At 41.9% G+C, this 26,536-nt stretch overlaps 1 protein-coding gene across 5 annotated transcripts in view; it reads left to right on the top strand.

Annotated features, from left to right (window-relative positions):
* The window catches only part of LOC133417347 (coiled-coil domain-containing protein 85C-B-like), a 44,382-nt gene that overhangs the window by 7,420 nt on the left and 10,426 nt on the right, over positions 1-26,536 (top strand). For all 5 annotated transcript variants that reach the window (XM_061705064.1, XM_061705063.1, XM_061705062.1 and 2 more), the window contains exon 3: positions 25,754-25,833. In XM_061705064.1, the coding sequence (XP_061561048.1) occupies positions 25,754-25,833 (80 nt within the window). The remainder of the gene's footprint in view (positions 1-25,753; positions 25,834-26,536) is intronic.

The raw sequence follows: 26,536 nt of genomic DNA, 5'->3' as shown, positions 1-26,536 counted from the left end.
TGTCTAATATACAAGTACTGCTTTGGCAACATATTGTGGCATCTTGTTGCCAAAAAATGCTGTGAAAGTGAAAGGAGGACCTTCATTGAGTCAAGCCATAGCCCCGTTTAGTAGAAAAGTAGTGCTTTGACGCCGTCTTGGGGCGGCGTCTCTATCATGATGCATCACGTCAACATAACAGTGGATATAAAAGTGGATCTAAAAATACACAACTGTGAGAATGTGGGGACACAAGTGTGCACACCCTCTTACAACTGGCGATGTCGCTGTGTTCAGAATGAACCAATCACATTCAAAGTCATGTTAAATGGGAGTCAGCACACACCTGCCACCATTTAAACTGCCACTGATCAACTTCGATGGAATTTCAGCTGTTCTCGGAGGCCTTTCCTGATATTGTTTTTTATTCCAGCAGAAGCCTGAAGGTTTTGTGCTAACACTGACTGCTATTTGGATCTGTCCATAATTCCCTCCGGTTGAAGATAAGCAACACAAAGCACGATGCTGCCACCAACATGCGTCACTGTCGGTGTGGCGTTTTTTTGGTGATGTTGTTTGTGCCAAACCTACTTTTTGAAATTATGGCCAAAAAGTTCACCCTTTGAACCAATTTTGCAAGAACACACTCAAAAGGTAGGTAGACACCAAAATAATGTTAACATAAACATAGAGTGAAGCATGATGGTGGCAGCATCATACTTTGGGACTGGGCTGTTTTTTTGTTTTTTTTCCCCAGCTGGAACTGGGGCCTTATTTAAGGTGTAGGGAATTATGACCAGTTCCAAATAGCAGATTGTATTAGCACAATCTTCTGCTTGAAAGGAAATGAAAGTTTGGAAATGATTTGTCTTGGTCTCGCGTTTCCACATCTCCCCAAATACTGGCATTTAAACAGGACTTTATATATCTGCTGTACTTCCTTGACACCAATTTCTATCAACACGGGGCTTTGGCGGGATCTTAGGGCATTTCAGAAAGAGCACGAAAAGGGCAAAACACACACATTTGTGAATAGTGAACCCGCGAATCTGCGAGGATTACGGTATCTCCGATCTTTGCCTCCCGCTCTGCATTCATTTGTCTGGATTCCCGTCAAGCTGCCGTCTAATCCGCCTCGTTCCCAAAACTGCGCGTCAGCCGGCAGAATGCGGTGAGAGATTTGGCACCGCTGCTTGATATTCTTCCAGGCCTTCTATCGGGAAAATGTGTTCTCCGAGTCCCGCACGCTTTGTCTGGCGTGTCGGGATACGTCAAAAGGTTCCCGCTCTACTTAAAATCCATTCCTGTGTCCTTGTTGCGGGTGGCTGGAGGGACTGAGGCATGCTCGGTCGCCAAGGCAACGGGAATGATCATTGGGGCCAGGGGACGAGGGGCGCGCTTGGCCTCGGAATCACTGAAGCGGGAGTAAGGGTCGGATGGGGGAGTTGGACGGGTGGCTGAGGGTCGACCCGCACGGAATGATGCCAGGCTCACCTCGGTCAGCTCCTTGTTTTGAAGAAACCTCTAAAAACAAACATGGGGGGGGGGGGCAGGGGTTGTGTCATCCTCACGAGTCGCATGATGCAGAACTTTTCTCCTCATTAGTTGTTGACTGTAAATAAGTCCTTGTCACATCTTTTATGTAGAGAATTCATCATTCTTTGGTCCAAGCTTTGAATTCCCAGGATGCGTTCATGAGGCCTGAACATATCCTCAGCTTTTTGCTGTGAAACTTTGTGGGCGCTTTGTGTAATGGCCTAAAATCCCACAAGACAGCGCCAAAGCCCTGGCTAATCAGAAAGTAGCAATCGGTGTCAAGGAAGTAGGTTGGAGTCATGTTCTAAGATCTTTGTATGTCAGAGAGAGGATAAGTTTAGCCCGGATTGTTAGCAGAAGTAATGGCGAGGCTTCGCTGCGTGTGCATGTTTTTGTTTGGCTGTCTTATTTATGTTCTTAATTCATTATTTTTTTTAAATCAAATAATCTGTGTTCCATCTATTTTTAAGGGTCATGTTTTAAGATGAGTTTTAAATGATTTTATAAAGTGTTTTGTGATTATAGTTTGCGGTAAATTTTCTGTCTGTCCGTCTCTCTCCCAAAAGATAGACTTTAGTTACCTGCAACCCGAATATAATGGACAAGCAGTAAAAAAAAATTTAAAAAAAAATCGATGCTTAGACTATTTCCCGACAAAATCGACTGTAACAGTTGAGTCCGGGCCACATTGTCCTTTGTCCTTGACTACTTTATCATTGCCCTCCAATCCCTATTGATTTATGTGCTACATTTCTAAAAAGCTGATTAAGATGCAAACCTGACATGTGGGATAAGGTCGGGAAGGCTAAGCAGCTGCTGTGAAATCAACAGCAAAGAACAACAACACACCTGGGGTACGCTAACAGCACTTCAGTTCTGTCTACGCGACACATCCTGTGACCTTCGATGGTCCCAAGCTGCCAAAAGTCAGCAACTCGGCGACACAGCGATCCCTCATCAGCAAGCAGGGAGTCGTTAGACATTCGTCTGGATTTTCTGCCTGTCAGCTCTTGGACTGTGAGCTTCGGAGTCAGCAGGTGTCTTCAACTTGCTTACCTGGAGTTCAGCGGTCCCCAACTTTTTTTTGCTGAGTGCAGTCCGGTACCAAATGACCCACGGACCAGTACCAGTGGTTTGGATCCACTGAGCTAGATTGAAAAGTGTGTGCTGAACCCTTGTGCTTGGTTTGCGGATCATATTGCGTCACAATGAAAGTTGGCACTTAATGTAACCGGCGGCGAGCCCTCATGATGGATGCGATACGTTTGTAGGTTCGTCTGAAGCATCTGGATCGAATTGTCCCAGGGATAGATTTCTGGAACGGTTTCAGGTAACCTCGCCGCGCTCCTCCCGAGGCTAATTTCCTCCGACGGGCCAAGTGCCAAAGACTGGACCGAGTTAGTCGGGGAAACATGTTTCTGTTTTGCTTTGGGCGTACCAGCTAAGAGAGAGAGAGAGAGAGAGAGACAGAGAGAGAGAGAGAGAGAAAGACAGAGAGAGAGAGAGAGAGAGAGACGCTTCTTTTGAAACAGTCGCTCAGGGCGATCATCCTCAAAGTTTGGACTCTAGAACCCAACCACAGTAACCACCAGAATCTTCTGGCATCTTTGGCTACCTGACCTCGATAAATGTGCCTTTTAGCTGAAGCTGACTGGCCAATTTGCCAGCTTCTGAGGTATAAGAGACGCAACATAGGTTGAACGATAGATTAGGGGTTTAATGGACTAATCGACTAGTTGTCTTTTTGACTTCACTATCCCACATCGACGTTTAGAGCGTGATGTCGACTAGTCGCGACTTCCGTGATTTTCCCTTGAAGAGGATGCAGAGCGCTTGTAGCAGTAGATGACTGCACTGAATGAATTTAATCTGTCACCTTAATTGATTTAAAGGGTCATCCATTTCTGAATGCACAGTTGTGGTAAGTGAGGCAGAAACAGCACAGGGGAAAAAAGCCGCTCTAGTGGGCCCAGAACGAGAACTAGTTTCCGTCTGGCCAAGTTGTGCAAACATTACATGGCTGACCCAGTGGCAAGCACAGAGAAGGAAAGAATTCTAATCAAAAATAGTGACAATTAAGTTTTCAGGCCAAATTCAAATACACCGATAGATTTTTTGATGAAGTTTGTTCCCTAGTTAAGGAGCATTTCTGCTACCTTTTCCAAATAGATTTTCACTTTTTGCTGGAAATAAGGTGCTTTTAGTGTTGACAACTTGTTGAATGTGAGCTGATTGTTCAATATGAGTGTAGGTATTTTCCCATGCAGTGAGGGGGGGTGTTACCAGTGACCTCCCCATCTCCTACCCCCACCATGCCCTACATTAAGGCAAGCAATGGACCATCTGCCGCCGGCTCTATTGTCCTGGCTGGTTCCACTCTTCCTTTTGTTTAGAGGCCTCCGTGGCGTGCCTAAATTGGGCTAATCTCAGCATTTGAGGTTACCCCAAGCAAGAGGACTTTTGTACTGGGTCACCCTATGAGAGTGCTTAAAAGAAATTTAACCAAGAGTCATGTGTTTCTTTTAGAAGGCACTCAGTGCCCAAAATAAGTGTGCAAGAGAAGAGATTTGACAGATGAGAATAAGGTGAATCACTAGGGAAGGTCATGAGGAGTTTAACTTTAAATATTTCTGTTGAAAGTCGTCTTTCCCGCATGCTCGTAGGGCAGCTCAGGACAGGACAATCGCTTGGCTACAATCCGTCGGCTGATGAAATTTCATCGCAAAACGTATTAAGACCTCACCACTTAATCGAGCCCCGATTACGCCGGGTGGGGAGGGGTAGAGGAGTCGATCGGAGTTATTTATTTGGACTCCAACATCACTTTGACAATCGTAAAGCGCTTAGTTAGAATGCAGATAAAGATGAGTTTGGCTAAATCGATGGCTGGCAAAGGAGTGTTGCGCAAATGCCCTTTTATCTTCCCATCTGCTAGCACGTGTTTCCGCATTCACGCTACCGGGCTGACCACCAGGCATCACCGTGCGATTATCTGCAACTCTGGAGATGTTCCTGGGTCTTCCTCCGATCCTCTTTAAAGTGTTGGCTGGGCATTCGGCAGATGTTCAGATCATGTCTGATTACTCTCGGGCCGCTGTAAGCCACCTTCATTTCGTTTTGCCGGAAAGTGGACTGAAAGTTGGGGGTGAGATTTGCTTCGTCTGTGGACTCTAGACAGTTGGAGTACTCAGGTTACAAGAGAGTTCTGTTCCTGCGATACCCACTTAACACAAATTTCTACACAAGTCGGAACGTGATATTAAGTCATAATTACAATAAATATTTGTATGATTTGGATTTTGTGTGATGGGTGTGGTGCATTTGAGTACTTCGGTTTGAGATGTTTGGCAAGAAAGTACTGATTAAAGATGTCCACTACCGCGTTAGCTTGACGCACTAGCCGGTGATTGGCTGACTACCGTTTGTTTGCTACTAAAGATCAAAAGGTAGAGTATCTGCGTGTGTTATGTTTTAATGTAATTCTTAAATTGAATACTGAACACAATACTCATTGTAACACTAACAGTAAATATTTGTATGAAAATCACTTTTAGGCTGAATGTAAAACAATCCAAGTACAAAGTACAGTGGAACCTCGGTTTACAAATGAGCCGGTTTGCACACAATTTCATATATGAACAAAAGTTTTGAAGACAAATCACACCATTTACGCTTCATGAACTGTCTTGGCATGCACGCGCGGAAGGCGTATGTGTGTTTTTTCTTGTGCCGCGAAGCATCATTGGCTCCATGTGTCACACATTGCAAGTATCTGTTTGTTTGCTTTAATTTAGCCCTCAGTCTGGTTGCAAAGAAAGTGAAAACGGCTACCAATAGTGTTATTAGGAAGCCTAAAAGTATTTATCTTGAACAAAAGGAAATAATGGCGAAATATGCATTTATTTTCACTTACACACAGATAAAAACAACGTAACCATTACTTTGTTCTGACGGGGATTAATTGCGTTTCCATTCATTTTAATCGGAAAGATTAGTGAAATGTCGTGGAACAAGTCACCGAAGGTATTAAATTCGTAAACCAAGGTTGCACCGAGGTAACTGAGCTTGCCAGATTGTGACGCGTGACCACGTACTCTTACTTCGTCTGTAACCTCGAAATATTGTTTGTGGATACCATTGTACACCGAGTACCCCGTGTCATATCACTTTTGCAGAATCCTGCCAAAATTTCCAAAAACGAAACCAGTGTGTGCGAAAGACAAGTTGAGGTTAAGTCGCTTCGATAGGAACAGAAGCCTGTCGTGAACCGAGGACCCTCTGAATATAGTTATCAAAAGTAAGACACTACGGCGTGTGCATGAATGATTTAACGGAGAATATCTCATAGCGGTGAGATTTGACTTGTGCGTGAACTCCACACGCCAACGCTTGGCGCGATCCGAATCTCAGCCGGTTCCTTTGATGATTCCTCTCCGATGTATGCAACGCCTTGGCGATATTTGATCTGGATCTTAAATTAATTAACACAGTGAAAAGTCAAGCCAAGAGGGGGTTGTACAGTGCGCCAACTATCTTCCTATACGATCCTCGCCATCTTTTCTTGGCTCGCCGACAAACGGTAATTAAAGCGTGAATGTGGTACCTCTTCAACGTGGCAGTTTTTTTTTTTTTTTTTTTTTTTTTTTGGTGGGAGGGCTTCGATGTTAAAAGGATTTCAAGAGCGCGATTGGTATCTCTGCCCAGAGTGCACTCACTTAAACCCCTTAAGGAGATATAACGGCGTTAAAGGGCACATTGATAAAAGTGCCCTCATCGGGGGTGCCAGTCTCCTCGGAGAGTTGACAGGAAGATCCAAGGGCGCTACAAAGCAAGGAGCCCCCCCCCTCCCCTCCTTTTTTTGCTTGTTGCTAGGATACGGTGCCTGTCTATTCAGTATTATGGGCTGTGCTTCATTGGTCCCTCTCTTCCCAGGCAATATTGTGAAGTCTATTTGACAACATGTTAAACTGAGGGTGTCCAAAACCGGCCTGCGGGCCTTTTACCGGGTCATACAGTATACCAAAATTAATATTTGATACACGCTCTAAAGCCTAATGTAGCAGTTTTTCAAAATAACTACTATATATATACATATATAAAACAATATGCAATTGTTTATTGGATTGGTTTTAGCGCTTCTAATGAATTCGATGTTTCTGTCCTCGTCAGAGGAAAAGTTTGGACACTCTTTGTATCAAAACCAACAAGAAGGACCCATGTGCTAACGCTTAGCAGCTCTCCCAGGGCCGTACCGATGACAAACAGTGGAGCGTTTAGACGTGGACGTAATCGCTAGCCGGCTGGAAAGTTCTGCAGTTGCATCACAAAAAAGCCAGACAAGTTCAGTAACAGTCGGGGCACGGACAGCCCCCCCAATTCCCCCCCTTCCTCAGCCCCTTGGTTATATTCAACACAGATGTGGCAAATAATGGAAAAGCTGACTGAGGCGGGTTTTTGCCGAGCCCGCATCAGCGTTCTATCGTGTAGTTAAGAGGAAATGCATTCAGAATGATGTAGAAGCATCGGAGCTGTAGAATTGTGGGGTGTTATTGGGGTGAGGGGGTGGGGAGACTGGAACAGATCAATGAACTGGATTTGATCTTGGTTTTAAACCTACAATATGTAAATTATTTCGTTTCGATTTCGTTTGCGGCAGACGTCTGTAATTATTTTCTTTTATGATCGACGCTGTCAGACAGAAATATCGCAGGCAGTACAATGCAGGCAGTGGGTTATTCCCTATTATTGCTGCGTTGTGTTCACGCATTGTTTGATGTATGTACTTTCTGTCAGGCACCTTGTCAGGCATCTAAGGGGTCCTTGGATTATTATTATTTTTTAATTCTTTACTGAACATTCAATTTACAAAAACACAAACAGACATCCTCAAAAAAGACAGATTGAGTTTGTTCGCTGAAATTCTTTTTTTTACACAGTAAATATTGCATGATTATTTTCTGCTACAAAACGTAAAATAATATGTTTAGATAGCTTTTTACAAACAGGAGACAAGGGGCCGCGCTCCACCGACTGCTTGGGAAAATGCGTCATTTCCGCTACGCCATTTTCAGTGCGGCGAATGACGACAGTAGCCACTAAATCAAATATAAATACCTAAAAATACAGCAAGATGTTTGAGGAGCTGATAGGCTTAATCAGCATTCTGTCATCTCCTCTAGTACTGGCTTGGGTGAAAAGAACTTTAAAAAAAAAAACATATTTACATACGCTGGCTTTAACATCTTTGGATGTTCTTTGCCCTGAATTCCCAGCTTTCCTAAACACGCAAAGAGAGTTTGGAAATACCAGCGCAACTGCAGGACACTCAAAAATGCGAACTACAGACATTTCACACTCCCCACCTCCACCCGCTTTCGCGAGAAGTAAATATTTCACTAGTTACATCCGTTTTATCTCCGGGCTTTACCGCTCTTTGACATCGTTGCCTGTGCGAGCGCGTATACATTTTTTAGCAGCGAGTCGGGCTCACATGCGTCGCACCAGCGATCGTCATGTCAGCCCAAAATAGAAAAGCGGCGAATGACTTCACGGGGACCGGCAGCGTCGAGTCGTGCAGTGATTGCATGCAGTGATTGCGCAATAGGACAAACACGTCGCGCACTCCCTTACATTCCAGTCCGATTCTCACAGAATGTTTTATTTTTTTTTAAAACAGACGCCACGCCTGATCCGTGGCCCGGTTTTCCAGTCGGTGGTCTGACTTATTCACAGCGTGTTGCTGAGTTATGAACCGCCTGTCCTAGCCAAGTCATTATTGCAAGGCCTCGCTCGTTTTGAGCGTTCTGGGCGCGACCTTTTAAATTATCCCGTAAGCGAGCTGACAGGCAATCTTGAGGAAAGCGAGCACGACACATTGTTCGTTATATGGCGCTGTTTTAAAAAAAAAAAAAAAAGCGAGTCACGCGTCTCGCCCGTGAACAGACTGCCTCGTGTACCAAACGTGACATGACTCATTTAAGATAACGAGTCAGCGAGAACAAATGTCAAATTGTCCTGGGCTGGAAAAGCAGTTGGTGGACTTCATGTAACACAAATGTGAAGCACTTCCCAGAAACGCTGCTTCAAAAGTACTTTTCTGAACAGGGTTTTTTTTTTCCATTTAAAATATCACGGTAATATTAGTCGTTTTTTACAGAAGATACTGTGAGTATTATTGTTTTTTCTGTCTACATGTTTTGATGCACCATTTGTGTTTAAATGTCTGTTGCCTAAAGCTTTATAACGCCGCCACATAGATGCTATTTGTTAGCCCATCTGTGGTGTTTCCTATTACAATATGTGTTAGCATTAAAGTAGTGGACTAATCTGTAATAGCTTATATCTCATTAAAAAAAAGTTGGGTCACTCGTATCTCAAGACACCACTGTATGCCCAATCTTCACCCATCAGATGCATCGAAGAGCTGCACCAAAATTTAATGAGCTTTTGGTCCTTCCGGCCTAAAAAACAGACAATCGTTAAACTGACTCAGACAATTGTTATACTGACTCGGGTGCGAAAACCCAAAACTGAAAATATGCCTCAGCTTCATTCAAGACTCATCTTTAGGTGTGAATTTGACTGTGAATGCCTGATTGTCTATATGTGCCCTGTGATTGGCTGTCCAGGGTGTTCCCCACTTTTTGCCCCAAAGTAAGCTCGGATAGGCTCCAGCTCACCTGCAACCCTAATGAGGCTAAACGGTATCGAAAACGGATGGATGGATGTGTTTCGTCCAGTCTGGAGGGTCACTGGAGCGTGACCAAAAGAATAAAAAATAAAAATACTGGGGAGAACACGCAAACTCCGCCCTGAATCTCGGCCAGTGGGAAGTTAGGCGACCTAGCATATGTCCCCCATGCTAATCTGCAGCTTTTATAGTAAGATGATTAGAGGATTGATAACCCTGCATTTAAAAAAAGAAAAAAAAAAAAAAAGATTGTCTGGAGCTAGTACAGGTCCATTTAGCCGTATGTCACCTCCTACGTTATGCTAAAATTTCCAGAATTCAAGTAAAAGGTCCACAGGAGCAATTCTGAAGAATCACGGGTTCCACTTGGTACAATCCACTGAGTCGAAGTGGGACTGCATGCTGGCCTGTGGGGTCCTTGCGAGCCTCCCCGCTAATACGAGCTGACGCAGCGTCTCGCCAAGGACATCTGGCAGACAATGGAGGCCTAAGAGATGTGTCTGAACCCCACCATGCTGATCACAGTCCATTTGAGTTGGTGAAGGAAACATCAGAATCAGAATCTGAATCATCTTTATTTTGCTTTAAGTATGCCCAAAAAAAACACACAAGGAATTCGTCTCCGTTGGAGCCGCTCTAGTACGACAACAGACAGTCAATTGACAGAGAACACTTTTGAGACATAAAGACATTGACAAAAAAAACAGTCACTGAGCAATAAGGGGTTGCTAGTTATCTAGTAATGCCGGTACAATTTTTTATTTTTTGACAATTGTGCAAAAAGATCCAGAGTCCTCTAGCACTTAGACCAGTTTGAATGACTAATATAGCAATAGTCAGGTGCAATGACCATTGTGGAAAGGGCGCCGACAGGAGGAGTGTATGAAGTTTAAAGTCACGAGAAGCACGATAATCTGGAACAATGTCGATTGTGCAAATGTTGCAGATACTCCTCAGTCAGTGTGCAAGCGGGGCAGATGCTACTCTGGCATGAGTGGCCAGTATTGGTCAACAACAGATATGCAAATAGTGCAGCATGGCGAGGCTACTACAGTGAGTGCCCGAGTCATGTATAATTGGCCTGACAGAAATGTGACAACAAACTCAAGACAAAAAAAAAATTGGCAGCATGTTGCAATGGAATTGTAGGTTAGCTGTTTAAAAAGTTGATGGCAAGAGAGAAGAAGCTGTTGGAATGTCTGCTAGTTCTAGTTTGCATTGATCGGTAGCGCCTACCTGAGGGAAGGAGCCGGTGACCGGGTCCGAGAGGATTTTGCACGCTCTTGTCTTACTTCTGGCAGCGTGCAAGTCAGGTGTTTATAATTGCCTATATTTATAGTTACCACAAATACATCACACACTATGACCCCACAACTGTTTAATATGATTTTAAACACATCTTACAAGTAGGGCTACAGCTATTGAATAGTTTTAGAATTGATTATTATAGAGATGATCCCATGGGTTATTTGAGTAATCAGATAAAAATTTTGTTTGCATCATTAAACGAGAATACCAACATGCATTTGTGGTGCAAATATATATATATATATATATATATATATATTTTTTTTTTTTTAAATCACATTTCTATCACGTGCCATTGTTCAATGTTTCAGTACGTTTTGTGATGTTCTCTAACAACGAACTGAACAGCAAAATTCACATTTGATTCATGAACATTTTTATTCATATTGTGTTTAGTTGCTGTGACTGAATATATTCATCCCATTTTTGTTAGTTTCTAGATGTTAAATTGGCAAACCTTTAAAAGGCTTTATTAAAATGTATTAAGGATTGTGTTTAAAAGAAGAGTTTCTCTCCGAAAAATCGATCAAAATCGGAAATTTGATACTTTGGGGAAAAAAAGGCCAAATCATTTAGCCCTAATAGCATTTAAACCTTTTTTGTGACAGTTTTGGCTCAATAAATGTTGGCAAATAGTGCTGCAGAGTAGCGTAGCAAAACATCCGGGCAAGTTTAATGCCGAAAGTGTGCTAAGCTAACTGGCCGCTGCATTCAGCTGTCGTACTGACTGACGTGTGAGGTTTCTTGTAAAACAAACATGTACGTACACTGTGGTTTAGGATCCAGCTGCAGCACGTCGCCCTCATGTATAATTTCCACGTCAGTTATATTTTATAGTTTGGGTTTCAAGTTTTACATTTCACTCGTGTCGGCGCGAGCGCTTGAAAGCTCGTCAAATTGACGAGGCCCACTTCTCCGGCTAGGAGGATGCACGCAAGCCAAAGTGCCGCCGTAACCGCACTGCCGCGCAAGTCGTAAAAAGACCCCTGCTCCCACCCCCCGTCCCGAAAGCGAGACTTGACGACCGCATGATGGGGTATCACGGAGGTCTGCTGTAATGAAATTAGCACTTGATGAGTTTCCATTAGGGTTTATGAGGTGTGTGCGTGTGATGGGGTCCCGCAGTACTCTTCATCGCATTGATTCAGGGTGGGCTAACCATCTGGCCGTAAACCTTGAGACCGCCTCGCTAATGGAATTTGTCCCCCTTTGGTGATGTGTGTGTCGGGAAGTGGGTGTGCGTACGTGTGTGTACGTATGCCAGCTACACTAATAAACTCAATGGCTACACATCCGAGGCGGGACTTAGGCCTAATAAAAGCTTTTAAAGAGAGAGACAAAGAGATACAGCAGATAGATAGATAAATAAAAAGATACTGTACGTTAGCCATCTCGTGAGAGAAATGAAATTGTCACAGCAGCAATATTCACACTTAAAGCAGGAGTTTGCAGATTCCAAACCTGCTCGCAAGATTTGAATGCAGCCACACGTCACTAATCCCCACTTCTCGACTCTCTGACGTGGAGGAGCTCGATTCTCAAACATGGCCGTTCGTAATAGCATGCGATAATGAAAGTGCGCTGCTGTGATGAAAAATAGTCACAGAGAACGCGTCAACCAAATAGCGGTGCTAGCAATAGTAGCATTAGCACTGTAAACAAGCCGACACGTTAGTCGTGGCTGCTACGTTGGTAGCATGACTGATTTGTGATACTTTTACTGTAACACTAAATGTTACTGGTTTAAAGTTGTATTTTTTTGGGAATTTAAAGTCAATTAAAAATCAAAAAGAGGAGATGAACTTACCTGTCCAGCAGAAATGTTGCTAACTTTGCATCGCTCCTGAATTCCCAACTGCTGGAGGTCCCTTGCTGCGCTTTTGCCTGTTGTTAGCCAACGAGGGATGGCCATTTATTTAAGTTTATTTTCCAGAAGTGGATATTCCAAACTTAGTTCCAGCAAATTTCCTGAAGCCCAAGCTAACAGGTTAGTGCGATGCTGGGGGGGGCTGCCAGGGGACCGACTCTGAGCGCGCCCGCGACTGCGAATGTATGGAACATCTGTTGAAATGCATAACTATGTATGTCACTAGAGAATGCAATTTCTGTAGAAATTGCGTGACAATGCTGAAAAGCTGACGGCGAACTAAAATGCTTCGAATTGTTGAAAGGTATAATTTGAGACTTGATGAAGGAATGGTTGGAATGTGGAAGGAGGAAGCAAACATAAACTCTTAATAATCTTATCATCATCTCTTACTTTGTGAATGTTATTGTGATAATGTGGGAATTGTGATTAATATATCTGTTACATGCCCTGAATGTTTGGAATGCTTTAAAGTTGGAATGGTTTGAATAGGTCAAGAAATGTCTGCAATAATTTGGGAATGTCATGGAAAATGTGAATACGTGGAACTTTGTATGGTTTCAGTTGGTTGAGAAATGTGAAAGGAGCAGAATATCAAATCAGTGTGGAGAATAATATTTTTTTTGGGTACAGAATAACGTACTTAAGTTACGTGTGAATGGCCTTCTGCATTGACACAATGAAATGCTTAGAAATAAGGAAAAAGTAAATGTGCTGTTAGTATAGCGTCGTCACTTTGTCTTCCTGACACATTTGAACAATGACTGTAAATTGAAAGGTATAAACAGAGATAGTATAATGATATGAAATAGAGCGCTTTGAGTGCTGCTGCCATGTTATTGTTGAGTGATGTTAAAAATCTTGGCTGTGTGCGACTATCACCGCCCAGTCATCAGATCAAAGATGGTGCTGAAACGTTCGCAAATGTCATGGTGGCCTCCAGGCTGCTTGATGAGGCCCGTTTGTTTCTTTATTGAATTATTCTGAAATGTCACTCTCCGCTCTGGATTTTTGTGAGTTGTAAGCAAAACAATGAAACCCCCGTTTATGGTGGGGGATATTTTCCAGAACCAAAACCACAAAAGGTGAAAATTCCCTGGCTGTCAGGAAATGGGAGACTCTCGTATAACATCACTTTGACTAAATGAAAAGAAAAAGACTCCTGCTCACAAAGAGGAAAGGTTGCCTGAGTCAACCTGTTTGTTACTCCCAGTTGAGGTTTACTGTAAAACTGACACATAAAACAAAAGACAATTAAACCTTGTCTATTTAAAAATATTCCACCAAACCATATCATTGCATCGAATGAGCGTCTGCTAGCTTAACGCCAACACCAACGCCAAAACCTTAGACAAGCTAACGGAAATTAGCATCGATGTTATGGTGATGGTAAACCTTGAAACAACTGCTACTTGAACACACATGGTGCCTGCAATATATACATACAGAACATACAACAATTCTCATAAGCATACTTTATATGCGAACAAAAACAGTTTGCCCACCCGTGGTTGGATTTGGTAAATACACAAATGAGTGAAATATTTGCCTCAAGTTTGATCTTTGTAGGGCTCGGTGCTGGCGTCACGTCGATTTCAAGGGAAAAGCGTTCGACAAGATCAGACAACGTCGGGAATGCTCGGCAGCTCCGATCAAAGTATGCGAAGAAGAAGAAAAAAGAAAAAAAGCAACACGTTGCGGATGCGGCTCTCGTGTGTCTCGGCCCGGCAGGCAGCGCCGAGACGGCTTTAAAGCGGCGGCAGCACCGTTTGAGGCCCCGAGTTGGCCTGTCAGGTCACGTATGTTTCCCCCTCGCAAAGTCGGCGGCGGCGTTTACGTAACGTGACTTTTCCTCTCTTTGATGTTTCATGCACATTTGATATTTTAGAAGTGGATACAGTGAACCTCTGTTTATCACGGGGGATATGTTCCAGAAAAGTCCAGAAAATCTGCCAAAAATATTTTTTGTATACTTTTACTCCTCACGCACAAACACATTTCAACTTATTAAAATGTATTCCTGAATGGCTGTTTTCACTCTCTCGCTGTCAAGAAAGGGGCTCTTGCTCGCAAAATTCTGTTTCATTTTGTCTCATGAAAGTCCGCTAGCTTATAATGCGAAACGCCATAATAGAAATTTGCATAAATGTTACAGTAAGTCTAAACCTTCAGTCATATACTACTTTAACAAATGGCGCAGTAACACATACAAAACGGAGCATTCAGTACAACAATACTGACGGGCATCTATTCTTATTCTTACAGATCCATAACATTGCGGGGGCACAAACGATCAACCGCAATATAGTGGAGCTACATTGTATAGTCAGCCAGTCAGTCCATTTCACTATCAGTCCACACAAGAGTTGGATGCCAACAAGTCTTTTCTTTTTGGGAAAGTGCAAAATTAGTACTTTGTCTTCTTTTTAGGAAACAGTATCAACAGTAACTGGTGCAGCGGTGTCAATGACGTTTTAAACGCTAATTTGTTTATGCTTTGACTCCATCTGAAGACCCCAACAAAGGCTGTTTAAATGCCGTTATTTTATTCTACTTCAGAATCCGAATCTGAATCATCTTTGTTTGACAAGTAGGTCAAAAACACACAAGGAATTTGTCTCGGGTAGTTGGAGCCGCTCTAGTACGACAACAGACAGTCAATTGACAGAGAATACTTTTGGGACATAAAGACATCTTTTTTTATTTTTTTTGACCCAATTTGATTTCAATCCAGTTGATTTTATTTCCTTTTTGTGTTTGTGTGTGTGTGTGTGTGTGTGTGTGTGTGTGTGTGCTACACTGATATTTACGTTCCCGTGATACCTTTTTTAAGTGAGTTTGCCAAAAGCAATTTTGGGGTTATACCTCTTGTCCAATGGACTACAGTCATGTGTAGCTCACAATTGCGTTTAAGGCAATTTAAGTCTCACATGCTGACATCAAATGGACATACTTAAAATGTTAAAATAAAAACATGTTTTGGGGCAGAGAACAGGATTTCAATGGCTAATATATGCACCTGATTCTTCCCGGCATCGTCCTTGAGTACCGTAATATGGCCCTTAGCATTTAATGCTAAGCTGATAGTGTTAGCTTGCTACAACAAGCGTCTTTCCACTGCGGGGTCAGCGGGAGGCTACGGAACTGGGCCAACATCAGTCCAATTTGAGCCGAGAGTGACGAGCAGCCGTTGCGCAACTCCTCTCGCTCTCTGGCCACCAATTAGGGCGCTCATCGCCCGCCGATGTACCGTTTCTTCCGTCTAATCCGCGGCCGGGGTTCCGCGTGACACAAGGGAGTTGTTGTTCCGTCGGGTCTCATCATTGGAGACCTTTTGTCCTCTTTCTGTTTCAATTTGCCCTTCAGAGATACACCCTGAGCCTGTGATTAAAGTTTCAACTGGAAATATGTCACAAACTGTGTGACCCCAAAAGCAGTTTAATATCCATCCGTCCATCCATTTTCTGTACCGCTTTACCCTCACGCGCCGGAGCTCATCCCAGCTATCTTCAGCCGAGAGTTGGGGTACACCCTGAACTGGTCGCCAGCCAATCGCAGGACACATAGAAACAAACAACCATTCGTGCACACATTCACACCTAAGGGCAATTTAGAGTCTTCAATCAACCTAGCATGCATGTTTTTGGGATGTGGGAGGAAACCGGAGTGCCCGGGGAAAACCCACGCAGGCACAGTGAGAACATGCAAACTCCACACAGGCAAGGCCGGGATTTGAACCCCGGTCCCCAGAACTGTGAGGCAGATGTGCTGACCAGTTGTCTACCGTGCCGGCTCAGTTTAATATCAGGCAGGAAAAAAACAATTATCTATTATTTCGATGGCATTTGTGGAATTGTATGTGCATAATTAAAAACATCCGGCTACATACTTCCATGTCGCCAATGTGCTGCTTCCCTATTAGATAGGACTTTGGTGCCATCTTGTGGTATCTTAGGGTGTTTCAGAAAGAGCACGAAAGCCAGCAATTAGGCTCCACAAAATAAGAGACGGGTGAATCCAGAATATGCGTGGTATTATTGCTGTATTATTTTTGGTATGATGTGACTTGAAAGAGAACGTCACGGCTAAATTGTCCGGGCTCCCACGCGGCCAACGGGACGCTGAGAGCGGGATCATAAAAAGGCTTTGAGTGCTTGTACTTAGCCGGCAATGTTTTGGCCACCTTAACCGCGCGCTCTTTGACTCTGCTTACATAAGCGCGACCTCCGCCAGCTCAGCAGCCCTCGCTTTAAAAACCAGACCGGCCCGCTATGCAGATTTATGCAAATGAAGGGGGAGGGTTGGGCTTCGGCGCGGCTCTGGGCGCTGACGCCTTGGCAACGCGTGCTGGAATGAGGCTGCTGGAAGTTGAAGCTTTTGTTTACCACGACGTCTCCAGGCAACTTTACTCGCACTTTCTTTGTTGGCTTAACGACAGAACTTCATTGAAAATAAATATCACATTTGTGCGAATGCAGTGATTCCCAACCACTTCGCCAGAGATCATCAGGTGCTCTCGGAAATGATCCTATTTCATCACACAATTGGTCTGAAAATTGTTTCTTTACTACAAATAATGTAGTATCTTTGTCCACCTGTCTACGCAAGCAACGTATACTGGAATTCCTCGCCTGGTCATGTCTTTTGTGTGTGCTTTTTCAATAAGATTTTAAAATGCAACAAGATGGCAGCAAAGCCGCGCCTAATAAGAAAGTCGGAATTGTGGTGACGGCAATACAGGTACCTCTCAATAAATTAGAATATATTTATTCAACCGCAATATAGTGGAGACTATATTTATTCTACTTTACTGAGATGACATACCAAAATAAATTGTGCAACAGAAGCCTGCAGATGACTACAGATGGGATTTATTGTTCTCTCTTGTCGTGGAACTGTGCGAAGCTTCAGGCGATGTCCCGTTTGCATTTGATATGCATTTTCTAGCATCAAATCTTCTGTCAGCCATTTATTTTTTCGGTTAATTTTGTAGAATCTGTTTGAAATTATAATAAAGAAAAGTTTGGGACATATTTACAGTCGAAACTATTAAAATAGGCCATTCGCAACATTCTGGGGGGAGGCGGGACCTCCAAGCTTGTGAGTCTTTGGTGTATTAAAACAAAGTTAGGGCGATTGCCTTCAGCGACTTTGCCTTGGCTGCGACAGGCCGCATGCGGACGACTTTAAAAACATTCTTGAGTCCCGTTGTCCTGAGAGGAGAAGATCAAGCGTTGTGGCATTCCTCAAACAAACGAACAAACAATAGCCTCGAGCAATCCGTCGCGAATCTGCTCTCTTTTGTCTTGTCTTGATCTATAAGTAGCCATCGCGCACACATACACACAAGAGCAGTAATTAAGTTTGCGGCGCAAATATAATCGCCACGGCCTTGATGTCACGGGATTAAGTCCAAACGGCCTTCATATTGCCGTTCTTCCAGCCTAATCAAAAGATTAAGGCCACATCGCACTAGGGGTCCACAAAATATCCACACGGCCGGAAGTAGGGACGCACGGAAACAGCCTTTTTTCTGACCGACTATGAGTGCGAGTATTTGTGTTTGAGTTCATCATTTCAGTTTCTTTTAATGGGCATATTGATTTGAACTGACTCAAAATGTTCTACCAAACGAAAGTCTGTTAGCCTAATGCTAACACACATTGCAAAATGCCACAGAAGACCTAACAGGAATTAGGATAAATGTTTCAAAATTATAAACCTTCAAACAACACACGGGGGAGCAACAAATACAACCACGGATACAACATTACACACCGGCAATAGTCCTTTTCTAATTCAGCGTGACTGCGTAATTTATATCTTAATAGTTATTGCGTAATTTCCGACGTATCGTGATACCGTGACGCTATCAATCGTTATCAATTAACTTTTTGCTGTGCTGGAACGTCACAAATACAAATCCTGACGGTCTATTCCAAAGTGCGCATGTGATAAAAGACACAGGCGCTGATGGCAAGCCGAGGCGACAGGGGAGTGACCCGTCACCGCGCGCGTTAGCAACACTGACGCGCGTCTGTGACGGCTATAAATAAAAGTCCCAGCGCGCATTCGCGACCCGGAGCCGCTTGACAGGCGGCTCGCTCCCAGGCGCCAGAGGCAAATTCGACTTAATAGACGCCAACGAGCGTCGCTGCATTAGCGCGTCCCACGCGACCTCCGTGCAAATTGAGTGAAAGGCGGCGGGGACTGTAATTACATCCTCCATCGTGTCAGGAAGTCATCAGGAAGTTTTCAAGAGAGTCGCGCTGATAATTAGGGAAGGAAACAACAAAACTGAAGTAAATCAATTATTCTATTCTCATTTCTAGTCGAAGTATATTATTACTTTTAGTTTCAACGTGTATATTTTTACTCATTCAGTAATTCTAATAATTGTCACGATCAAGACACATTTTTAAAATGTTTTTGTAGTTTAATAATTTCAATGAAATCCTTGTAATAAACAACATAGTAGTTATTAAGTAGAATATATCATATAACCATATCAATAATTGAATTAAATAATTGTAATAATTTCAACATAATGATTATTTTTTCTGTTTACAAGGATTTATGTTATTTAATAATGTAAATTAAATACATTTAAATAATAGCACACATTTTAATTACAAATATTTTCAATATTTTTAAAAATTAGATTAAATAAATGTATTACCAAGCTTTATGTATCTTTTTGAGTAGTTTATTTAAATTACATAATACAATAAACAAGTCTGATTTTTTTAAATTGAATAATTATAGTATGTAATACAATACTATAATATAATAATAATTTGATGTAAAATATTTCTTTGTAGTTTAATACTTAAATAATGGACTTACTTAGTAATTAAATTATTTGAATAATTTTGATAAGGAAAAGTGATTCTTTGTTTATGTAATTTATTTTAATAAACTATTTTTAATTCAATAATTTTAATTAAGTCACACTTGAAAATGTATTTTTAATATTTTAATAATGTTAATAAAATACATTTATTTTAGTGTACAAATGTTTTAGTAGTTTAATCATTTAATTAGATAACTATAATAAACACGACAGGTTGCTTTAAATTAAAACAAATATTGTTTTTGTAGTTTTTGTTTAAAATATTGTCAATTTATTTTAACCGTTTAAATACCTTTAGTAAAAACGATAGTGTTTTTTGCCGTTGAATAGAAGTCATGAGTTATACATCTTATATTTTAAAGCTCTTTAATTGTCACATAAGAGTTAAAAGGGTTTCACCACTACATAAACAATAAAACAGTCTGACTTTGCCGCTGGAGTGAGATAATACTTTGGATGCACCTTCTTTAGTAATACATACATATTTAAAAAAAAAAAAAAAAAAAAAAAAAAAAAAAAAAGCCAGATAAAGGCAAAATTCCTTTTGCGTTGATCTTTCATCGCCGTGAACTTTGAGTGACGTTTTCCCTTCAGCACCTTGAGGTCATTGACCACATTGATCACATCCAAATCTGCCTTGGAGGAGATGAAAGTGGACTCCTAAAAGCCCAGGGAGCTCCCTTCTCAGCAGGCTACTAAACAGCCTCAAGATCTGACTTGCAAACAGAAGGCGAGCTCTCCGCCCCCACCTGAACCGTTTTGCCTACCGGCTTTGAGCCCGGGCGCGCCATAGCACGAACGCTCCTTTCCGCGTGTGATTTATTTGTTATGAAAGAGCCTGACTCGCCGCTCACCTCTCCCGTCCTCTCCGATCTGCTCCCGGAGGAACGGCCCGAGTTGACCCGCGGTAAACTGCGTCCCGCCCGTTGTCCCTTGGGTGGAAGAGGGAGTGGAGGGCGCACGTGTGAAGGGGTGTGTCGCAGACAGAAAGCAGAAAACATGCAGATGGCGAAACAAAGTGGAGAACAGATGTTATATTTCCACTGATTTTTCAATGGAAGTTACATTTTCTTACATTGCTTCAACTTTTACTTCAAATAAGACAAGATCTGACTAAGGTTGCATTTGCTATAATTTATTCTTTTTCTTTTTTTTTTTTTTTTTACATTTTTGCCCATAATTATTTACGTGTTGACAAGACAAGTGTTGGTCATGTAATAATTCAAATGAAACAATTTAGAAAAAAAATATGGACACATTTTTGCTTCAAAGTACTTTTTTATCGTGTAAAGTTCAACCTTGTTTTCACTGGACCAAAACACGTTTCCTCACATTTTGTTCTCAAACGAACAAATTCCAAACAGTAAAGCATGGTGATCATCACCGTCGTGCTTTAGGGATCAACACTTAGGGATCAAATAGCAGCAGTCAATGTTAGCCCGAAAGCTTCAGGCTTCTGCTAGAATGATGTTTATTTCAGATGACTCAGAGGCACATTAAATGGTGGCATTTAACATGAGTTTGAATGTGATTGGTTAATTCTGAACACAACCGCGTCCCCTTTTTAACAGGCTGTGCACACTTGTGCAACAACATTGTTGCAGTTGTTTATTTCATTGATTTTTTTTTCTTCATTTGAGTTGTACAGGTTAAATGTCACGTTATTGGTGGATACAGATTTGAAATGATTTATCTTGGCCTTGTTTTATTTTTTTGGGGGGGGGGGGGGGGCATTTCAACAGGGGTGTGTAGACATTTTCTATCTCGCGTCCACCCAGCAAGGACGGCGTCCGGGTCGGAGGGGGCCGCCGGCCACGGCACGGTAGTACGGGAACGGGTTGGTGGAGAGAGGCCGCTGGAAGTGGGTCACAGCGGGGCGCTGACGGGATTGAAAGTGACGTGCGGTGGGGAGGCGAGATGGTGCCACTATCCACGTCACTCGTTGCTCTTACGCGCAACACGCGCGCGAGCTCCATTGATGGAGTCAACACAAGAGGTGTGGATGTCGCGGTGCTTTGCGCTTGCGTTAATGCATAAGTAATAACGGCCCCTCTCAAAACAGTGGCCACCGAGCCCGCTCCCGCGGGCTACTGAGTTTATTTTAGGCCGGACCGTCTTCCTCGGGGGGATGGCGGGATGAAAAGAAAAACAAAAAACAGGAGGAGGAGCAGAAGAGGCCTTCATTACTGTGGCAGGGAGTGCTATTTCAATGAAATAATGGCAATCGACAAGACAGAGGTTTTTAGTAATTTAATCATTTAAATTGTCCATAGCAAGGCAGTTTTGTGTCAATTCGTCATTTACAGTAAATTAAATCATTGGAAGAAACTGGTCATTTTTGTTTGAAAATATTTTTTCTCATTTGATGAAAAGGTTATTTCAAAATTATGGTCATCTCAAGTTATTTTTAGGAATGTAGTAATTCAAATTTTTAAAAATCTCTTTCATATTATAAGACTATATTTTGTAATTTCATCATTTAACTTTAATATTGTAATAAACAGGCCATTTTTATTGACAATATGTACTCATTTAATCATTTAAATTCAACAATTAATTTTTGTAATAAAAATATGATAATAAATTAATACATAATTTTTATTTACCGTAACACTTAAAATGTTTATAATTTTGTGGGAGACAAAGGGCAACACTGCACAAGTTTTAATACTTTAAAATCCAGCCGCTAGTTGACTTTATTCACATACCAGATTATGAAATTACAAAGTACTGTATATTTAATTGACATATCACTGAAGTTATAAATTCCAAATTCACCTGCTTTCTCACTTCTTGAGAGTTAGTGTTGGAAACTACTAGCAGTTAGTAGTAATTACCGCATAATAGTTGTATGGCAAAGACAGATTTGAGGCACAAAAAAAATGTTTTGGACTGCTGTGCGTGCGAGGAGGACCCTCCCGTGACGGATTAGCGCTTAGACCACTTGGACATGACGTTAAGGTTTAAATGCGGCACCCCCCCGCCGAGGATTCTGGTAGCTAAAGCTCAAGTCCTGCATTGGATACCCACAAAAAAAAAAAAAAAAAGGCGATTCGTATGCAGGTTTGAGTGTATGTGCTCAAAGCAGATGCCGGGTCAGATTGCGGGCCGATGAGGGTTAATATTAATTGTCAAATACAAGACAATTATACAGTAATCCCTGTTAAAAAGAAAAAAGCGAGTAATTGACACTCCCACAAAAATATTTAATAAATCCCGCTGTGTAAACCATGAATATAAAACATTTCATTTCAACCTTTAATATTGTGGCATTTTAGGGCGTTTAAAATACTCTGTACACTGTAGATAAAGTCTGTCGAGTTAGCATGTCGGTTAGCATGTCTGATAGCGGCACGCTCGACACAGGCCGAATTTCCCCCTGAAAATGTGTTCGATTCCACTCGCAAACCTAACTTCCTGTTTACATTCTCGTGGCCAATAAGAGACGAGCGCAAACAAACAAGGAAGCGCATTCATTGGTCCGTCTTTGTTGTGCGACGAAGGTTGAAGAACCTTCACCCTAATCGGCTTGAGCGACGGCTGAAGGTCAGGCCAGCATCAGATGAGTCCAGATTAGCGGGTCACAAGGCACAACCGGAAGATTAGTAGCGTCGGAGTCTTTTTACACGCCGCTGTTTGCGTGTTACAACACTGCGTACAGTGAACTCACTGTATATCGTGGGGGTATTTTTTCCAGAGCCTCCTGCGGTTGATGAAAATGCAATTTACAGAAAGACCATGTGAAAAGCTTTTTTTTACAAAAATATATTTTTACCCCACCTGTATGCTTTAACACATTCACACATTAAAACCACGAAGAAGGCACTCTGTCAAGGATGCCTTAGCGCCTCTTCTCATACTGTTGTTTTTTTTTTTTAAATGGAAGACTGAAAATATATAACATCACTTTGAGGAAATGAAAAGACTTGCTCGCACAGTTCTCCAAATAAGAAGCAAAGCGTGCTTGCTTCGATCTGTTTATTTGTCACTCCCAGTTGAAGTTTTCTGAAATACTGACAACAAAAAATAGAATTCAACATTGTATTTGACGCTGCGTATTTAGAACAACTACGTAACATTGCTTTAAAGTCCGCCAGCTTTTTGCGAACACATAATGAGAAACGCAACAGATATTTGAACACAAACGGTGTAGCGACACATGTAGACAGACAATAACCTGTACATTTGTTCTTTATCTTGTGCAAAAGATGACTGGCACTTACAGTAGTTGCAACACAAAAGTCTTTTTGTCTGTTTTATTTCTGGACAACTTTATTATATTGATCCCCAGTGGCCAAGTCGTGCACACCAGAAGGAGCTGCCATGAATTAAAAATGATGCACACACTTTTTCATTCTTTATGTTGTCTCTATACGTTCTCAGAAAGTTCCGTATTATAGAGTGATATTTTCTTTATTTAAAAAAAAAAATATTACAAATTGTTCATTTCATTTGGGAAAGATGATTTGAGAAGTCTGCGAGCTTAATGTTAACTTATAGTGAGTAACTCCATAGACAGGCTAACAGAAAGTAGCGTAGATGTTAAGGTAAGCCGGCAAGGTTGGACGACATGCATATTCTCCACGTGCCTGGGTGGGTTTTCTCCGGGCACTCCGGTTTCCTCCCACATCCCAAAAACATGCGTGGTAGGTTGATTGAGGACTCTAAATTGCCCGTAGGTGTGAATGTGAGTGCAAATGGTTGTTTGTTTCTATGTGCCCTGCGATTGGCTGGCAACCGGTTCAGGGTGTATGTACCCCGCCTCCCGCCCGAAAATAGCTGGGATTGGCTCCAGGAGCCCGCGACCCTTGTGAGGAGAAGCGGTAAAGGAAATGGAAGGATGGATGATGTTAAGGTAAGTATAAACCTTTGAACAACTGCTACTTCCACACACACACTGAGCAGCAACAACACGATTCTAAATTCAGACTTGCCTGTACTAAAAATGAAAACAGTCGGCTAATAATGAAGAATATATTGGGGGCGCGTACGACAAACCGGGATACAGTCTGACTGTGACTGAATTATGCTATGCCAAAGAAAACTTTTCAAACTACTATATATATATATATATATATATATATATATAAAGTAAAATCTGCCAAAGACAACAGTGTTGTCAGGTGTCTTTTGTCTGTCTTTCCACTTAGCAAACAAAAGCATCTGGATCCCTCCCGCCGCGCCGTCTGACTCGCGCTTTGATCGCGCTGTAAATTAAATGCGCCTTTTTGGAGAACAGGCTCGGCGCCACCTACTGGGACCGGGCGGCGCGCCTCACGCGGCTGCCGTCCCCTGTTTGAACCCGCTGCGGCGTGACGGCTGTGAGCAGCGGCGAGCGGGATTCTCGGCCGTGACGTGACGGATGCGTGACGCTTGTTTTTCCTGCTTTACGGCTAACACGCGGCCTGAAAGAAGGCGAGAGGACGTCAGGTCAGACACGGCTAATCGCTGAAGGAATGTTTACGCTTTTTGAACCAGCTGTTCCCCACCCCTCCACTTTATCGCAGGGGAGATGAAAAGAATAACGGCAGGCTGGTATCAGAATTATGCATTTACATTGTCATGTTTTTTTTGTGTGTGTTTGTTTTCTTTTTAATTTGAACACTTACGCTACAAAATTTTAACTTTTTGTCTAAAAAAAACAGTAATACAAAACTAACCTGTGTTGTGTACATATTTAAAATTAGCTTTTTTTAACATCAAACTTTTGTTGGTTATTAAAAAAGCATTTTTCCAATGTAACTTACATTTGGTTTTTTTTGCACTATCACATTTAATTTGTAAATATTAAACAATTTAATACAAAAATGTCATTTTATGTACACCATTAAAAGATATTCCACTATTTTGATTTGTTTTTAAATTAACAAATTACTATCACAATTCATAATTGTAATTCATATTTCATATTCATGATTTTATATTTGCCCTATCCAAATTATAACAAAAACATAATAATAATAACAGTAGTTTTATGTGCATTATTCAAATTAAAATGAATAAAAGTCTCTTTCAATCAATGCTATTTAAAAAAAATATTTATTAGATATTTGCCATATCAAACGTAATTTCTAACTAAATAATGTAATTAAGAATAACAGTCATTGTATGTGCCGGATTTAAATAAAAATAGAACAATCCACAAGATGTATATTACAAAAAACACTTCCAGTCATTTTTTCATTGTTTTTATTCATTAATTTTTAAATGTTATTTCACATCAGTGTCACTTCTTTTTAAAAAAAAGCCATTCCCAAGTCACAAATGAAAAGGTCACGCATGAACAGTTCCCCTCTAAAATTGAGATTTTAAACAGCAGTTAAATTTAGAAAAGTTACCTGTTGTTGTATGGCGGAGAACGTTTGACAAAGGTTGCTTTAAGATGTGAACTTCCTTAAGTGCAAACCTCTGTGAACTCTTGTGGGTCCTCTCGCGCCGGCTGCCTCCTGGTTCTTTTCCGTCTCGACGTCTTTTGAAATGCTAATGGCGTCTCCTCCCCTCTTTTCCTCCGCTGCTGCAGATTCCTCCTCCAACTACATCCGGCAGCTGGAGACCAAAGTGCGAATCCTGGAGGACGACAACAACAAGCTCCTGTCGCAGGTGAGGCATCGAGCTGACGACCGACCTCAATTCATTTCGAAATAGCCCACATCCCTAACAAACTTTGATTCAAACCAAAATGTAAACCTTACAACATTTTTTTATAAAATAATAAAATGTTATAGAGAACAGCGATAACTTTACATATAAAAACAGTGTAAAATAAGTGGATAGTTAACATTTAACAACACTTTTACCTTTTTCAACATTTGATGCCGTATTCATTGAGGAGGGGAGAGAGGGGAGCCATCTTCCGAGCTTTTGAATTTTTGAATTCCGTCGGGTTTCTCACTTTCTTCATCAAATGGCTGCAACTCGGAACTTTCTGTCATATTGTGCGCTTCAACAGACCGCTAGGCGTATCCCACAACGCAAGCTTTTATTAACAAATCAAGTCAATAACAAGCCTCCCGGTCTGCTCGGCAGCACTCAGACAAATTGGGGCAACCTCGGCGTAACTCCTGTCGAGGGTCAGGCCTTCGAACTAAAAGCGTGCCATTTTCACACACTTTATTTGGCCCTATGGTGGCTTATTTCGCACAATTTTTGGCTTGTTTATTGAGTGTGCCTTTTAAATAAGCCGCCATGTGGCCCAAGAAAGTGTGTTGAAACTGTGCGCTTTTATTTTGAAGGTCTGTCTGTTGACAGGATGTGTTACCTAAATACTTCGGCTGAACGTGCATCGATTCTAGGAGATGAATGG

This window comes from Phycodurus eques, chromosome 18, assembly GCF_024500275.1.
Source record: "Phycodurus eques isolate BA_2022a chromosome 18, UOR_Pequ_1.1, whole genome shotgun sequence".
Classification (NCBI taxonomy): domain Eukaryota; kingdom Metazoa; phylum Chordata; class Actinopteri; order Syngnathiformes; family Syngnathidae; genus Phycodurus; species Phycodurus eques.
This window is presented reverse-complemented; position numbering and strand designations above follow the sequence as displayed.